This window comes from Dendrobates tinctorius, unplaced genomic scaffold, assembly GCF_039654945.1.
Source record: "Dendrobates tinctorius isolate UK_male_01 unplaced genomic scaffold, ASM3965494v1 ptg000005l, whole genome shotgun sequence".
Classification (NCBI taxonomy): domain Eukaryota; kingdom Metazoa; phylum Chordata; class Amphibia; order Anura; family Dendrobatidae; genus Dendrobates; species Dendrobates tinctorius.
The window spans coordinates 36790658-36809901 of NW_027361673.1; the positions used below are offsets into that span (position 1 = coordinate 36790658).

Consider the following 19244-nt stretch of genomic DNA (forward strand, 5'->3'; position numbering starts at 1 on the left):
TCATGTGACCACATTTTTGCGATTTACAAGTGCCAACTAGCACGTGACAGCATGTATGAAAAATCACATGTATGTGTAACAGGACCGCTGACTAGCATGGAAATTCCAGAAAATCTTGACAGCATGAGCAAGGCTAGTGACTGCAGACTTTTGTCCAAAGGGTGGACAACCCTTTAATTGGCTTGGTCACCAAGTGGTTAAAAATACAACTCATACTTCAAAACAAAAAAGATACTATATGGCTACATTAACAGAAAAAAATTAAGAAGCTAAAGCTATGGTGATCAGAATATAGTCAGAGTAAAAATTTCTGCCTCATCAAAGGCAAAATAAGCCATATGTTTGAAAGGTTAAAATGGCAAAAAAACATAAATCTTTTTAATAGAACAGATGAACTAATAGCAAAGAATTTAATGTCGTAATTAAAGTACATTTATCTGTCATCAGTTTAAGAAATATTATGAATATTATGACAGATGAGCAAGTGTTACTAAGGCAATGCGTTAAGTGTGTTACACCTGGAACATATTAAAGGGAGTCTGTCAACCCAAATTAATCACCAAGCCTTACAGGGATATTGTCCTAAAAAATCATATATTTAATGTTCTATTTGCTGCCTTCGTAGAAACTGAAGTTTAATCAAACATGCTAATTACGGTGCTCAGTGCACCGCTGGCGTGGCCAGGATCCTTAGCGCACTGTTTTGCCTACTGGTTTTGTATAACCCACCTCCCTCACTGGTTGTTGACAGTTCTGGCTTGCCTGGAGCAAGCAATGTCTGCAGAGAAAGCTCTGTCAAGTCACTGCTGTCAGTCGCAAGTATGGGATGGGAGGATGCAAAACAAATAGGTGAAGCACTCTAATTAGCATGTTTGATTAAACATCAATTTCTTCAAAATGGTTAGAACTCCAAAGCTGTTATTTTTATTGTGGCGACTTACTACCCTACGTGACGGTTACTCATTGTAGTTTATACTATCAGTTTGTAACGACATACTCATTTTAAGGACTAGCTTTAACCAGAATGTTTACTTAAGAATCCTTATATGTAATAACTTAAGTAACTATCAGACTTTATTAGATTCTAGGAAGAAGTAGCTCTCTTACCATTAAAACTAGAAGTTATTTTAGCTTGGCTCTTATGGGGTTTAAATTTTGTTTTCAGGTCACCCTGAATGTAAGACATAGGGACATGCTTGATTTAAAGAGAAATATTACCAGAAAATGGCCTATTCCTTAATCCAGGTTTTTGTGTTAAATGTATCTCTTAAAAAATAAAAAAATGTTGACAATTTTTTTTGCATATCACAATCTGTATTAAAAATAAAAAATAGAAATCTTGTAATTTTCCCATTGGCCACTGGGGCATCTTTAGACTCCAACTTCCTGTTGTTTCAGGAAATAACACATGTACTGTATATAGTCAAAATAATATAGTTATAATGGTCATACCTCGACCCATTTTTAAAAAAAATACATGTAACACAAACATCTTATTAGCAAAATGGGTCATTTTCTGATGACAGCTTTCTTTTAATCTATGCCGGTTTAGTGTTCAACTTGATTTGATATCAGTGATCCAATGTATAATTGTTCATTATTCACTATTTTTAAGCATTGTTATATTTTAAAGATACCTATTGTTATTTTTCTAATATAATCAGTACATGTAAATATTTGCCATGTTGTCATTTATCTTTTCCAGATTGTGGGTTGCTATATCTATATTCTATCACCCCAAAAAATTAGTCTATGAATGGAAGACAAAGTAGGGAAAAAGGTGATGCAGCAGTTTCAGTGAAACATGAGGTAGTATGTAAAAGAGACACAACCATGGGAGACATTGGACATGGTACACATCACAGTTCACACCACAATTAATAAAATACCCCTACATGTAGCATTCAGCTTATAGTTATGATTTATGGCCTTGAAGATCATCAGCCCTCTAGAGTGGTTGTGATTTTTTTGTAATGATATTTTTGCATTAAAGAGGAAATATCTGTAATACTGTTTTAGTAAAGTATTATAATCACCATAAATTATCACTTCTAGAGGATATTTTCTTTGAACGCTCAATGTGTGTGAATGAGGAGTGGAGTGCGATTATCCCCTTTTCAACTGGACGCGTCCCTACAGTCTGTTCAATCATTGCTAACCATTTCAGACTGTATAGTGTAAGACAGTTTTCAAAAGGACAGTAGTAATGACCAGATGTCTATTCATTCTTTCATTTCCAAGTGGTATAACGGATGAATGGCACAAGCATATAAGTATTTGCAACCTCAATGACAAAAAGTTGAAAAGCTGTATAAAACACAAAGAAAACAAGAATGCAATGATCTGGGAATCTCTTATAACTATATTTTAGTTACAACAGAATATAGAACAAATGTCAAAATTTGAAAGTGAAACATTTGTTCATTTCAATCGAAAAAAAATATTTAATTTAGAAATTGAAGGAAGTAACACAACTCCAAAAGTTGGGTCATGTTTGCCATTGTGTAGAATCCCCCCTTCCTTTTACAATAGTCTATTAAACTTGGGAAGTAAGGAGACCAATCCCTGAAGCTTGGGGAGAGGATTGTAGTCACATTCTTGTCTGATGTAGGATTCTAGATACTCAACAGTCCTTGATCTTCTTTGCTGGATCTTTCTTTTCATAATGCGCTGAATGTTTTCTATTGGTGAAAGTGCTTAACTGCAGGTGGCCAGGTCATTTCCCAAGCTATTCTTTTGTAAAGCCATGCAATTGTGATGGTTGATGTATGTGGTTTAGCATTGTCTTGCTGAAGCATGTCATGTGTGTGATAGCATGTTTTTTTCTAAATTCTCTATACAATCCTCAGCAAAATGTGTATGCTGTCTTGCCACAGGCACTAATGCAAACCCATACCATCAGAGATACAGGATTTTTAACTGTGCAATAATATCAAGGTGGATGGTTCCTCTCCTCTTGAGACAACAAGACATGACATTTGTGAATTCTAAAGGACATTAAATGTTAATTCATCCAACCAACTACAGAGCAGTTTTGCATTTTGCCTTAGACCATTTTAAATCAGCTTTGCCCCAGAGAGCAAGGCTATGTTTCTGGATTGTGTTATTATTATTGAATTTACAGCAAACTGTATTCACAGACAATAATTTTTAGAAGTATTCGTGAGCTCAGGCAGTGATCTGCACGACCAAAATATACCTGTTTTTAATGCAGTGCCAACTGAGCACCCATCATGTACACATGGATTTCTCCAAAATCTCTGTATGTTTTATGTATTATAGATGGTGAGATATTCAAAGTCTTTGCAATTTTACGTTGAGGAACAATTTTCTCAAATTGTTTCACAATTTTCAGACACAATTTATTTATGTAATTATTTTATTTATTATACTCATTTATATAATGCTATTAATTCCCCAGCGCTTTACAGACCTTATTGGCATTGTCCCCGATGGGACTCACAATCTAAATTCCCTATCAGTATGTCTTTGGAATTGTTCACAGATTGGTGAACCTCTGACCACCTTTGCTTATTAGAGACTCTGCCTCTCTTACATGATCGTTTTATACACTGTTTTGTCCCTCCAGCTGTTTTTCATTTATACTACATTCTTATCTAGCCTTGTCCTAACTTTTTTCCCAATCTTGTCTTTTGTTGAGAAGTCTTTCTGCCATCAATTTCTAAATTCTAAATGAGCTAATTTAAAAGAAAATAATAGACAAATGTCTAACTTTCAACCTTTGATGTGTTTTATGTTCTGTTGTGAATAAAATGTAGCTGTAGAAGATTTCCAAATCTTGCACTTTTGTTTTCTTTCTATTTTATACAGTGCCTGAACTTTTTTTTTGAATTGGGGTTGTACTAAAACAGACAATAAAAACACTTTTGAAATTTATAGCCACTAGTCAGTAGCTTTTAATGAGCATAAATCACTTTGTATTCATTAAAGAAGAAGCTGGGCGAAACGTGCGCGTCGGGGCAGAGGGACGGGACTCATCTAAATCTTTGCATCCTACTTGGATCCAGGTAAAAACTTTGTGCCTAACCTATACTGCCTGTCTCAAATTATAGTCATATGTTTTATAACTTGTACACTATTGGGAATCTTTGGCATCTTTTTAGCTCAAACCTTTTATGCGTAATACGCTATATGAGACTTATACCAAGCCTGGCTTTGGATTCACTTGCATAGGCTGCTTAGCATTTGTATCCATTCTGTTATGCTATTATAGCAAGGTGATATTATGTACCACATAATGCATCCCAGCCTCTGCAACTGATCACACCAGCCTCAAATTTCAGTCTATTCTTCTTTAATCATGACTTTTGGACTTTTATCTTTATATACATAAAAAATCACATGAATAATTTAATCCTTTCTTGTTATGATTGAACCCACCTAAATTCAACAGTTTTGGTAATATATGCTTTTACACTAGGTACTTTAATATTCTGTGTAGCGCTGATATTATATGATTTCATGTAATGTGTATAGTTTACAGAATTCTTGTCTCATTTTTTGTATCCTCTTTGATTGAGCTTTACACTATTAAGGAAATGATGATTTTTTTTATCATGTAGCAATTATTATTGATTGAGTCCCATGTCCCTCCCTTTTTTTCTTGCACCCTTCTTAAATTTTAACTTTATGTTTTACGATGTCATTAATTAAATTTATTTTAATGTTATTTGTATTTTATTTGAGCCTCTCCGCTCTCCTATGATTAATATGCACCTTGGGATATTGACAATAGCCACTATTCAGTAGCTTATAACGAGCACAAATCACTTAACTGAAGGAACAGAAGTGGTCATATAAGTTAAAGGGAACCTGTCACCCCCCCAGGGCATTTTTAAGTAAAAGAGCTACCTTCAGCAGCACTAAGGCTGCATTCTGTGAAGGTGGCTCTTCTGTCCAGGAACGCCAAAATATTAACTTTTATAAATATGTCCCCATACCTGTAATGTGTCCCATAGGTATGGGGCATCCACCTGTAGCAGCCGCCTCCCCGCCGTCAATCATGCTCGCCCTGCGCCGCCTCCTCCTGCCTTGCTGTCGTCGTTACATGGCACAGCGCAGGCGCCTGCCGGCAACAGTCCTCGGGCATGCGCAGTGCGCGCTGCCCGGGAACTGACATCAGGCTATCGCGCCTGCGTGTTTTGCAGGCTCCAGATTCCCAGCCCCGCAGTGTGAATACATCATAACACACTATGGTGGCTATAACATATCTTTTTTTTACATTGAGATCTTCTTTATATGAAAATCATAGTGCTCATGTGCAGCACAAAGTATTCCTTCTCTTGATAACTTTACGTGGATGTTTTAAGTCAAGCGGGTGAGATTACAGCTGTGAAGCACTTCTGTTCTACAGGATCTATGAAAAGATTAATGAAAGTAAACATGCTGTCCATGAGTTAATCTTTACTTACTTAACAGATGGCAACAGAGGGCCTGTGACCTTCTCTTCATGGTATCATCTGCTCCTTCGTGTCCTCTAGTTTACTCTTCATACTGTCTAGAAGACATGAAAATTGATCATTAGTTTATTTTCAACTGGTGGTAATTATGATTTAAAAGTCACTTTATCCTAGGAAAATACTAGAAATACAGTCTTGGCACTGTATAAAATCATATACCCAAAATCTAGACACTGTAATTTTTACCACCACTCTTTAAAGAGGACCTGTCACAGGTGGCAAGAAACCAGTTTCTCCTCTTATTTCATTACTGCTGTTCCCAAGTAAGCCAGTTGTGGGTTTTTTTTACATTTGTTTTTTAAATCCACCATACTTTCCAGAGATATTAGGCTTTTTTTATTTAGTTCTAATTTTGATGGTCTTTACCAAGGGGCGTTGCTCATAAGATTCTCTTAAAGACTCTTCTCTTTGACTTTCGTTGTAAAAAATTATATTGAATCATATCTCTTTGACAAATTGAAATTCTGCACTGCAAAAATAAAAGTAAATGCTTACCTTTGAAATATTTGCCAAAACTATAGTTCTACATAGATTTTAAATTTTGACAGAGAAATCTATAGGGCAAATTTAGTAAAGATTTGAATAGTTGTCTTTTCCTTTCTCTGTGACATAGATAATAAAGCTTCCCTAAAATGGACTTGGAGCAATCTCCCTCACATGGATGACAGAATATGCGCATGTTAGTGTATGCATGAGTGAATATTGCAATGATCAGGTGTTTTTGTTCTAGTCTTACAAGTAATTGCTATTTGTATCTTCACCTCAGTACACATACCGCACAAATAAAATTATACTGTCTGGAACCTTAAAAACATTGAATTACAGTGTTAACTACTTAGTTCCAAAGATAAATGACAACTGTTTATTGAACCTAATATAAGAAAAATGCTAAATATTGTTAGAGCTTCACGTTCCATTAGTTTTAGAACCCTGCGATAGTCCACATTGATTTCACTTAGTAATACAGTCATATTATAAAAGTGACAAAACACTTCACTCATGGTGCCCATATACAGGAAGGTTAACAAAGCCATTTGCAGTATTTATTATGGTTACTTATATAACCCCATCATATTCTGTAGTGCTTTACAGACGTCAATATCACTGTCCCCAATGGGGCTCACAATCTAAATTCCCTATCAGAATGTCTTTGGAGTAAACAGGAGTACCCAGAGGAGACAAACTCAAACATGGGGAGAACATATAAACTCCTAACAAGTAGTACCTTTGGTGGGTTGTGATCCCAGGACCCCAGAGCTGCAGTGCTAACCGCCAATCCTCCATGTTCCCCATTGACTTCATTTAGGGGCCACCAGTTTCTATCATCAAATGGATCTGGCCAAGCATTGTGGTTTCCATTTATAACAGAAACACATCTCACAAGGGGGGAGGTTTTTGTAGAGGTGAGATGACCCTGGTGATTTGCATTAAATATTATATGTGCATATAGATTCTGCTGCTGGAGGTAGAGAGACATTTCTCTCAACTGTACGATATGTCTAAACACAGCATTAATATTGTTATTTCTGTTCCTCTCTTCTGTTTTGTGAACTACTTCCTAAGATGATGACAGTACTAGTAAAGGGTGTAGATTTTGAAAACTGTGACCTCTAAAAAAAATAATAATCAGATCTATGACAGTGAGCTGGAACATTTAACCAGTAACCTAATTTATCTGTGTTCAGGACAGATCATTTACTTATAGTACGTTTTATCTCTTTGTAGTACGACAGGCGTTTTACTAAGGTGAGCGTCCGGAGATCTCCTACAAGATTCAGGTTACAATGATTTATGTGACTTACCATATTTAAATTTATTGAGTTGGTTTTACATGGTTTTCTTCTTCATAGACAGTAATCTCTGAGACTACCTACCATAGTGTCAGGCAACAGAAGCTAATTAGATTATTGAACATGATCATGCTTAAAGAATCACTTTACTCACAAGGGCAGCCATAGATCAACAAACCAAATGGCTAAATGGTTACTTGATTGATCCCACAATAGCTTTTTATTACAAAGTGGCATGTCATTGTAGTGATGTGATTGGAAATTTAATTAATTTACTGCCCATCAGTCTCAATATTTGTCATTGCTAGGTGGTGTAACATTGATGTACAGCATAAAACAAGTATCAAGAAAACAAATATCTATATAATTGGAAAAATTAACACCTGCATGGTTAGTGAACCTGACTGCTTAGAGATTTCTCAACTACTATGCAAAGCTTCAAGTAAATTAGAAAACCTAATTCTTTTTATGTTTAAGCCACACTATGATCATAAACTTAGACCTTCTGCCTATGACCTTCTTATATATTATGCTTTGTTTATATAGCGCTATCTTATTCCGCAGCACTTTACATACATTATCATTGCTGTCCCCAATGAGACTTATAATCTAATTCCCTATCAGTATGTCTTCAGAGTGTGGGAGGAAACCAGAGGACACCCACACAAACACGGGAAGAACATACAAAACTCCTTGCAGATGTTGTCCTCGGTGGGATTTGAACCCAGGTTCCCAGCATTGCAAGGCTGCAGTGCTTACCACTGAGCCACTGCGCTGCCTCATTACAGATTTATGGTCCACAGATCTTTAATATGGTGCTAAGAAACTAGTATAAGCCTGTGCTGCACCTAAATGTGCCTCTGATATTAAAGAGAAGAATATTGAAGATTTGGTGAATTGGTGAAATTAAATTGTACCATGCTTTATTGTATGATGGATTACACAAGTATTCTCCCCTTCAGGTATTATTCATAATACAGAACAGTAGAGCATCTATGTCCATTCAATAATGCCTTTCAGCTGTCACAGATCCCGAGGAACACACCCAGATTTGGTGAGCTGTTCCCCTGACCCAGGATGTCATCAGCATATCCTGCTTTCCCCGGTATTGTGACTATTAGTTCCATATGCAATTGAATATAATGGTGAAGAGGGAAGTCATATGTGCCATCTAAGGTTTGACACAGAAGTAATGATGTCATTATTAAATCATGCCTGCTGCACCCGGTGAGACACAGTACAGACAGGAGATTTGTTTTCCCAGTTTGTTGGCGGGGCACCATACTGTGTGGGGGGCATTATGGGTCATCATACCATGTGTGGTGAATAGTGTGGGGACATAATGTCTAGCCAATATACTTTTTGCGGCATACTGTATGAGAGGCTTCATAATGCGTGGGGGAACTGTGAGGAATCGTATTGTGTAGGGGGAACTGGGAGTATCACAACTTGTTTGGGGGCACTATAATGAGTGGGGGACTTTGTGAGCATAATATTGTGGGGCAAGACACGGTGGGGGCATGATTGTCTCACTTTCAATTGTTTTTCTGTCTTTAGTATGCATTTATAATTTAATATCATGGGGGCACTGGGGAGATATGATTGTGTGGAAGCTACTTTGCTGACATCATATGTTTTGGGAGAATCTGTTAGGGCATCAGAATGTCTATGGTAGACATTTAAATTTCTGCTGGCCCAGAGCTGCTACGAATCCCTTAATGTTTTGTGACAGTACTAACCTTTCTATGAGGGGCCTCTGGACCCTTAAGACCAGACTTGACCGGAAATGACGTACGGCAAGGACACATCAACCCACTAGTATACACCTCCGTAGTCACATGGTCCACAAGGTTATAGCAATCATAATCTGATTGTGATGGTGATAACGTAGGCTCCAGAGGTGCATCAAATCTCCTGAGAGACAACCTGTAGAACAAGTTATGTACATGCACAGTGTCGGACTGGGGTGCCAAGAGCCCACCGGTAACATTGACTTTAAGGGGGCCCACTTTTCACCTGCATACAAATTTTACACCACCCTCATTCACAAATTTACCTATATTTTTTTATTAATGAATGAGATGCTGTTTTTTTCTGTACAGAGTGAATAATGCCAAATACTTCCCTTACAGTGTGGTTGGGGACCAGATCTGCACAAGGGCCCACCGAGTAATTCCCCTGTTCCCCTATGAGCCAGTCCGAGCCTGTACATGCATCACTGAGGGTAACTCCACCTGGAAGGTCCCAGGGCAGAGAACGGCCACCACCTTATACTGCCCAATCACCCTAGAACTCCAAGTCTCAAATGTGTACTTCCACTTCATGTTTTTAGTGGACACCCACATGTACTCATTCACATACAGGTCCGGACCTGAACTTTTATTACCATTTTTACGTTTGGTAATCACCTTAAAGGACAGACAGCATAGGCGTCCCTCGTGTCAAAAAACTGTTATCCTCAGGATATTCAGAGGGAACCACAACCCTCCCCTGACCAATCTTCAATGGAGAACACCGGGATTCAGAGTTTACCTGAGGAATAGGTAGAGTCTTGCCCCTATTCTCTGGTAGCACCTTAGCTACCTTCACCGGAGAATAAGGGGTAGATTTAACAAAGACGGCAGAGATCGTAGCACCCAGGCAACAGTTTTTACAAAACTTGCCCCAACTGACTACCTCTTCGGACCACCATGCAATGACTAGATTGTGTTTTTTTTAGCCAGGGAAGACCTAAGACAATAGGAGTAGACATATCCTCCAAGATGTAGTACAACAGGAACACTTCATGAAGAGACCCTATGTGTAAGTTCACATTATGTATGACTTGGGTCAAACTCTTCTGGCTGAGAGGAACGGAATCAATAGCACAAGTAGGAATGGATCTCGCTATCTTCCTACTGATTAGACCATGGGTCTGAGCAAAGTGAGAATGTACCAAACTGACTCCAGCTCAACTATCCACAAGAAACGGAACAGTCTCAGTTTTCCCACCAATCACAATTTCAGCTGAAATGGTAAACTGAGATGTAAAAGTGGATGAAATGTACACACCCTGGTTGTCTTCCTCCAAAAGACCAGGGGAACGCTTTTGTGATGGAGTACTTATTTTGGCGTAAGATGGACAGACTTTAATATAATGATCCACAGTAAAAACATGCTCCCATCTCACAGTGAACTGCAGGCAACCTAGTATGAGATAAGACACCCCCCAACTGCATGGGTTTGTCTGACACCACCTGTGCGACCTCCTCCGTAGGAAGAACAGCAGAGGGCATAGTCAGTGTATGTCTCTCCCTGAGATGTCTATCCACTCTATCAAAACCAGGGGAAGAGTACTGAGGAGAGAATTTGCATATTCCCAATGCCCTCTGGGATAAGTGAAGAGTCTCCGCGAGCTCAACGATCACTGGATTTTGGCCGTTGCAGCTGAAAAGAGGAAATCGGTAAACCAAGAGAAGAGTCCTGAGGAGAGAATTTGCATATTCCTAGTGCCTTCTGGGATAAGTGGAGAGTCTCCGCGAGCTCAACGATCACTGGATTTTGGCCGTTGCAGCTGAAAAGAGGAAATAGGTAAACCGCGCGCCGAATTTTGGATCATTTTTTCATCGCTTTGAAATCTCTAACAATAACAATATGGAAGAGGCCAGGAGCCATTTGGTGAGCTGCATTTCTTGCTACATGTTCACAGACTTACCAGTGGAAAAGCCTAACTTCACATGCCACAAATGCAAGCTTGTGTCCCTGTTGGAGGAAAAGTTGCAAAATCTCGAAGAGAGGTTAACTACATTGAAGATCATTAAGGAAGGTGAAGAGTTCTTAGACAGAGCAAAATTATCTCTTCATGTTACAGAAAGAGAAGAAATTCGAAGTGCACCTGAAGATTCAGAGGAATGGAAACATGTGACCCAGAGAAACAGGAGGATAGGGAGGCAGTCAGCGCCCATACTGCTAAGGAACCAGTACCAGGCTCTTACACAGGAGAACGATGAAGAAATACATCAAGATAACACTTTACCCACAAAGAACAACTTTGTATGCCCTCAGAGTCCTCCTGGATGGAGAAAGAAAAATGTTGTGAAGAAGAAACAGAGAGTGGTGGTCATGGGGGATTCCCTGTTGAGAGGAACAGAGGCAGCTATCTGCAGACCGGATATAACCTCAAGAGAAATGTGCTGTCTTCCAGGTGCAAAAATTAAAGTTGTGTCTGACAGGATATCAGGGCTCTTCACACCTACAGATGACTACCCATTCCTGCTAATACATGTGGGGACAAATGACACAGCAAGAAATGAGGTGGAAACCATCTGCAGAGACTTTGAAGACTTAGGTAAGAAAGTGAAAGAACTGGGAGCGCAGGTGGTCTTCTCTTCCATCCTCCCAGTGGATGGCCATGGAACAAGGAGGTGGAGTAAGATTCTTCAGGTGAACAACTGGCTACGTCGATGGTGCTGTCAGAAAGAATTTGGATTTCTGGATCACGGAGTGAATTTACCTATATGATGGACTACTTGCTAGAGATGGTTGGAATACGAGGCTAGAAGGATACAACTTATTTTCTAGAAACAGACTTGACAAACGAGGAGGAGGTGTCGCATTGTATGTTAGAAACGCGTATATCTGCACAGAGATTGAAGCTTCAGAGACTGGGAGTTCTGTGGAAACTGTGTGGGTAAGAATACAAGGACAGAACAATGGAAAGGACACCATTGTAGGCATTTACTACAGGCCGCCTGTGCAAGCTGAAGATATGGATGAACTCTTTATGCATCAAATGGCCAAGTTCTCCAAAAACTATGACATAGTTGTCATCGGAGATTTCAACTATCCTGACATTTGTTGGGAATCTCTCAGGAAAAACTAACAGGTCAAGGAAATTCTTATCCTCTCTTGCTGGCAACTTTATCTTCCAAAAGGTAGGGGAGAAAAAAAGGGGAACTGCTACCTTGGATCTAATCCTTATAAACAGGGAGGAAATGGTTGAGGAGGTAAAAGTGGCTGGGATCCACTCCTCCTTGTTTAAAGCAATACTGCTATTTTAGAATTTTGGATAACTAGAGGAGGAAGACCTGTGAAGACTCAGACGTCAAGGTTAGATTTCAGAAAGGCAGATTTTAAGGGATTCAGAAAGAGAATTGGAGGAATCCAATGGCTGGATATCCTGAAGGACAAAAATGTCCAGGAAGGATGGGAAACCTTGAAAAATGAAATTCTCAAAGCACAATTGTTAACAATTCTGAAAAAAGGGAAGACTAGGAAGCATTTAAGGAAACCAGGATGGATGAAAACAGAACTTAAGCACATGCTAAAAAGGAAGAAAGAAATGTTTATGAAATGGAAAGAGGGAGGCACATCTAAAGAAGAATATAATGCTGTCTGCAGAACTTGCAGGTCACAAATCAGATTATCTAAAGCTGACAATGAATTGAGACTTGCAAGAGACGTCAAAAGCAATAATAAAGGATTTTGGGGATATGTCAAAAGTAAAAGAAAAGTCAAAGATGCTATAGGATTTTTGCAGGATGAAAATGATGAAATGGTAAGACAGGGTGTTGAGAAGGCCAAACTTTTAAATTCCTATTTTGCATCTGTTTTCTCTCAGAAAGGAAATGTAACATCAACTGTTCTTCACTGTCCTGTTAAGGGAATAGAAGAATCCAGGATATCTATAAACAGAAATATAGTGAGGAAACACTTAGCTAACCTAAATTAATTCAAGTCTCCAGGTCCAGATGAATTACACCCCAGAGTACTCAAGGAGATGGCAGAAGAAATTTTTGAAGCCCTCTCCATAATCTTTGAAAATTCTTGGAGAACAGGAGAAGTCCCAGAAGACTGGAGAAGAGCAAATGTTGTTCCTATCTTCAAAAAGGGGAAGAAGGTGGATCCTGGCAACTATAGCCCAGTGAGTCTGACTTCTATACCAGGAAAGATCTTTGAACAAATTATTAAACAACATGTATGTAAGTACCTGGATAAGAATGAAGTGATTAAACAGAATCAGCATGGGTTTGTAACTAATATAATAAGTCATGTCAGACTAACTTAATTTCCTCCTATGACAGAATCACTGATTGGGTGGATCAACGAAATGCTGTAGATATAGTATATCTTGACTTCAGCAAAGCATTTGACAAAGTATCTCACACCATCCTTATTGAAAAAATGACTAAGTATGGAATGGACAAGGTAACTGTTAGGCGGATTCATAACTGGCTTAGTGATTGGACCCAAAGAGTGATCGTAAATGGCTGCACATCCAGTTGGAAGAATGTCTCAAGTGGGGTATGTGGCAGGGCTAAGGGTCGTGTAATCGATGGGAGATATGTGCCTTATAAATGGCTTGCCTCTATAATGTAAGGCATAAGTAAAGCATACCAGATATTATTGTTGTTGTTTGAAGGACCTGTGGTGAGGTCACAGTCAGGTGACCAGTCATCTGCTGGGTTCGTGGGTGTGGCTACAGCCTTATAATGTGGCCTGCTCCTGAACCAGGGAGTTCTGTGTGGGGAGGACTAAGCCTCCCATGTGTGCTGAGACTCCTGGTCTGAGTCTACAACCACGGACATTTGTGTTCTTTTGCCTGAGCTAAAGGTTCCTTTTGGTGTTATGCTGCCTTGTGCGTTTATGACGTGACTAAACCACAAGAACTTTGGAAGAACCTGTCTCATATTGGTCTCCCGCTGCACCTAAGCGAGTCACATCCCTACAGGTACCACAGGGCTCTGTCCTGGGCCCTGTATTGTTCAACATCTTTATCAACGATTTAGATGAAGGAATTGAGGGTAAACTGATTAAATTTGCTGATGACACAAAGCTAGGTGGGATAGCTAATACTAGAGAAGAGAGAGAGGATTCAAAAAGATATAAATAAACTGGAGCAGTGGGCAGCAACTAACAGAATGGTTTTTAACAGGGAAAAATGCAAAGTACTACATCTAGGCATTAAAAATGAAACAAGCATATACAGAATGGGAGTGTCATGATCCCAGTGCAGGTTTTTGAGCTGCACACCGGAGGTTAATGTCTGGAGCTGTGCAGGTTTTGACCTGCACACTTGGGGTTAATGATTGCGGCCTCTTTCTGGTTCTGGGAGAGCTTCTTAAACCCCTGGGAAGCTTCCATCCCTGCCAGTTATACTTTTGCCTTTGGCCTAGTGTGCTGACCCCCGTGTGCCTGTGTGTTGCTATAGCTTGTTTATATGGTTCTGACCCGGCTCTGTTTCCCATTGTGAGTTTGCCTGTTGATTTTGTACTGCGTTATTATCTGTGTATGACTCATTGCCTGTGACCTGACTACTCTCTGCTCGCCCCTTTGGTACCTTGCAGCTATCTCTGTGTGTGACTCATTGGCTACGTCCCGACTATTCTCCCTGTCTATGCCCCTTGGTAACTTTGTCTCGCAGTTACTCTGCTAGGAATTCTCTTGCAGCTCCTAGCTCTGTGGAGTTTAGGCCACGCCTCTAGCAGTCACGTGCTTCAGGTCCTGCGGCTCTGAAGTACGCATCTACTCGGTTGCTGCCCGCTCCACAGGTATCTTTGAGCACTGTTTCGCTTTACTCAGGACACGCGCACTGGCTCAGTGAGCAAGTTCAGTGCGGTGTTCCTGACATTATAACTGGCCTACGATTTTTTTTTCTCTCCTCACTTCTGCAGCATGGACCCAATGTGTGCTTTATCTGAGCAGGTGAAATGCTTGACTCAGTCACTGCAGAAGCTTAGTTTGGAACGCTAAGCTCCGGCCCAGTCCCAATGGCGGGTAGAGGACTCAGTTCAGGGGGTACTTTCCACAGGCTTCCAGCAGGTGGGGAATAGAGATGTCATTTTAGTCCCACCTGAATCCCCGGTTAAATTGCCAGATATATTTTCTGGTAACAAGGATGATTTCAAATTTATGTATGAGATAGCCAAGATGTTTATAAAATTATGGTAGTCTCATGTTTGAAGCAGTAGTGGATGGTGAGTTATGGAGTCTGAAAGTTAAAAGTTCAAAACATTATTACCCTTTTGCTTGTCAGTGTATTAAGAAGCACGTGGCTCGGTGAGAGCCATGATTAAGAGAACTGCTCTATGTTGTGGACTGATGACTTTACAATATTTATAACAACAGCTTGTCAGGAGCTGATAGGGAGGTGAGCAAATAACTGCCTTGTGGAAATTAATGGGTTGGACAGAGGTGGTTGTGATATTAGGAGTTAACTCCTCTCCTGGAATGTGAGTACTGTGCACAATAAACCAGGCACTAGTGACAAAGCTGCATGAAAAACAGCTGTGCACTATGAAAGATAAAAGCTTTGATTTTAGGAGAATGAAAGCAGAGAGAAAAAGCAAGTCAATAGAAAACATGCTTGTTTTCGCTATAGCAATTTAATAACAAGAGAATATATCTTTTAGGTGCATTTTTTTGCCGTGTTTAGTGAAATCGTGACAAAAGTGCATTGTTTTTGCTGTAAAACTGCATTGTTTTGTGTTGTTCGGCAATTCCAGTCAAATTGTTTTACCTGCTATTTAAAGATTTCAGCAAAACTGCTTTTTTGTAATTTTGAAAAATTGCAACTAAAACATTTTTTCATGATGTTGCATTAAGGATAGGCAGTTTGACTATGAGCATAGAGCAGGACAGAAACTAGTGTTGCGCACAACAGCAGATACTCAATGGCCCTCTATTGAATGGTAAAAAATTTATGTTGTTGGCATGAGATCAGAAAGAGCTGCTAATGGGGAACCTTGCCGTCTCATGGAAAATGTTCCTGTTATTATATATAGCCAGGGTTTGCATCCCTCAGCTCAGCCACATTCTGATAAAGAAATGAAGAATAGAAAGGAAAATTGTTTCCTTGGCAATTAATAAGAATTCATGGAATGTAAAATGTTCCCAGAGGAGCATCGAGCTCTTCCACATAGTATCATAATTTAGTGCCCAGCGATTAGGGAACTGTTTTAAATAGAACAAGGATTTGTCTATAAATACACATATTTCTGATTCAAAGCACAATCATACTAGCAGGCAATTATTGTCATTATGTATACAGTAACTGATGTCACCATGCACATATATCACACATGACTGGTTTATTGCAAGAAAAAATAGAATACAAATGGGTGTTATGATTGGTCATAGTCACATATGCACTTTAATACTGTAAAATATATAAGATCATTGTAGACATGTACTGTGTGGACAAAAGTATTAAGACACCTACATATTACACCTATAGGTCACCTCCTTGCTATTAAAACTGCTTATACTTTTCTGAGAAGATGTTTTTTGGGAAGGTCTGGGAATTTTTTATCTATCCATCCAAAAGAGCATTTATGAAGTCAGACACTGATGTTGGACAAGAGGGTGTGACTCACAATCTCTGTTTTGGTGTTCAATTGGATAGAGGCTGAAGCTGTGTGCTGGCAAGTCTAGTTATACACCAAACTCCTCCAACCATGCTTTTATAGACCTTGCTATAAAATAATGGGTGTTATGACATATATTTGGCACATGATTGGTTTGATTGCAAGTAAAAGTAGAATCTGAAAGGGTGTTATGAATGGCCATAATTATGTATGTGTTTTAATACTGTAAAATGTATAATACCATTATAGACACACACTATATGGACAAAAGTATTGGGACACCTACACATTAAAGCTACAGTAGTTTTCAATACATCCCATTCTAAATCCTTAATCATTAATATAAATTTAGTTATCTCTTTGTAGCAAAAACAACTTCCACTCTTCTTGGAAGATTTTCTATAAGACTTTGGAGAGCGTGTTCAGGAGAATTTTTGCTAATTCATCAAGAATATTTCTGAGGTTAAAAACTGATGTTGGATGAGAGGGCCTGGTTCGTAATCTCTATTCTAGTTCATCTCAAAGATGTTTGTGCTAATCAAACACTTGTCCATACCAAACTCACCCAACCATACTTTCATAGACCTTGTTTTATGCACAGTTGTTCAGTCACGCTGGAACAGTAATGGGCCTTCCTAAAACTGTTCCAACAAAGTTTGGGCCACCCCTTGAAAAACAATTACATAGCATTAACTCTCCTCTGCCAAATTTTACAGTTGGCACAATGCAGTCAGGCAGGTAAGATTCTATGGAAATTCAACAAACGTTGTCCTACTTTTAGTGCAGCTGTTCTGCATTGTTGATCCTGGGGAAGGCAAAAAACCCACAGAGTAGAAGCCAATTTTCTCCATAGGGAAAAAAATTCCTTCCCCTAAGCAGGGTCAACCATCTACCTATAATATTGTTATTCGTAACCTTCTATACTGTTACTCACAAGAAAAGTATCCATTCCTTTCTTAAATTCATTCAGTGAGTTGGCCATCACCACTTCCTCAGGAAGAGAATTCCAGAGACTCACTGCTCTTACCGTGAAGAACCCTCTTCTATGCTGGTGCAGAAATTGTCTTTCCTCCAAACAAAGAGAATGCCCCCTTGTTCTTGTCACAGTCCTTGTTACAAACAGTTCATTGGAGAGATCTCTGTATTGCCCTCTGATATACTTGTACATATATATTAAGTCAATACATGTGTGGGGGCTATCTATTCCTTTGAGGCCTGCTCTGGGGCAGTAGTTTTCCCTTTTCTTGCTTTAGGCTTATTTAGTCCTCCGGCCGTGACGAGGCATCTAGGAACATCGTAGGCATGCTCCACAGCTACTGCTATTTGTGTGGTAAGATCAGGGATCTGCAATCTGCATAGTTACCAACCTCTCTGGTTTTCTGTGACTTAGCTTGTTTTGCTTTTTTCTCCTCGGTGACCCATTCATAACAGAGAATTATGTTTTCATCTCGTGTCCCCAGACCTCTTCTAATGCATCCCAAGACCCTATTTGCTTTGGTGGCAGCTGCCTGACACTGGGCACTCCAATTTAGCTTCTTATTGACTAAGATGCCTAAATCTTTTTCCATGTCTGATTTCCCCAGCAGTTTCCCTTTTAATAAGTAATTGTAGCATCTGTTTCTCCTTCCCATGTGCATAACCTTACACTTATCTGTGTTAAACCTCATTTGCCATTTTTCAGCCCAATTCTCCAATTTACTCAAATCTGTCTGTAGTTGCAAACTGTCCTCCTTTGTGTTAACTACCTTACATAGTTTTGTATCATCTGCAAATACTGATATTTTACTGTGTAAGCCATCCACTAGATCATTAATAAATATATTAAATAGTAGGGGGCCCAATACAGAACCCTGTGGTACCCCACTAGTAACCCTGGCCCAATCTGAGTATGCACCATTAATAACCACTCTTTGTTTTCTATCACTAAGCCAGCTACCTACCCATCTACACACATTTTCCCCTAGCCCAAGCTTTCTCATCTTACTTACCAATCTTTTATGTGGGACAGTGTCAAATGCTTTAGAGAAATCGAGATAAATGACATCCAATGATTCTCCTTGGTCCATTTGAGCGCTTACATCCTCATAGAAGCTGATCAGGTTAGTTTGACAGGAGCGATCCTTCATAAATCCATGTTGATATGGAGTTAAACATTTATTAACATTGAGATATTCCATAATGGTATCCCTTAGAAACCCTTCAAAAATTTTACCCACAACAGATGTTAAGCTTACCGGCCTATAGTTTCCAGGTTCCCCTTTTACACCCCTTTTTGAATATTGGTACCACATTTGCTTGCCGCCAATCAAAAGGAACATACCCTATTTCTATAGAGTCTTTAAATATAAGGAATAGAGGCCTGTCTATCACATTACTTAACTCCCTTAATACCCGAGGGTGAATACCATCAGGGCCTGGTGATTTGTCAATTTTAATCTTACTTAGGCAGTTATGCACTTCTTCCTGGGTTAGGCAGGTAATACTTAATGGGGAGTTTACATTATCACTCTGCATTTCCCCTGGCAAGTCCTTTTCCTGTGTGAACACTGTTGAGAAAAAAATATTTAAAACATTTGCTTTTTCCCCATCGCTCTCCATGATTTCACCCTCATTGTTCTTTAAAGGGCCGA

The 19244-nt window shown here is 39.3% G+C and overlaps 1 protein-coding gene across 2 annotated transcripts in view; it reads right to left on the reverse strand.

Moving 5' to 3' along the window:
• Positions 1-19244, reverse strand: part of TMEM108 (transmembrane protein 108) — a 307039-nt gene that overhangs the window by 135098 nt on the left and 152697 nt on the right. The window contains exon 3 of one of the 2 annotated variants that reach the window (XM_073569551.1): positions 5433-5514. In XM_073569551.1, the coding sequence (XP_073425652.1) occupies positions 5433-5472 (40 nt within the window). In that variant the 5' untranslated portion in view covers positions 5473-5514. Of the gene's footprint in view, positions 1-5432; positions 5519-19244 lie in introns of both variants that reach the window. The other variant, XM_073569543.1, reaches the window with a different exon arrangement.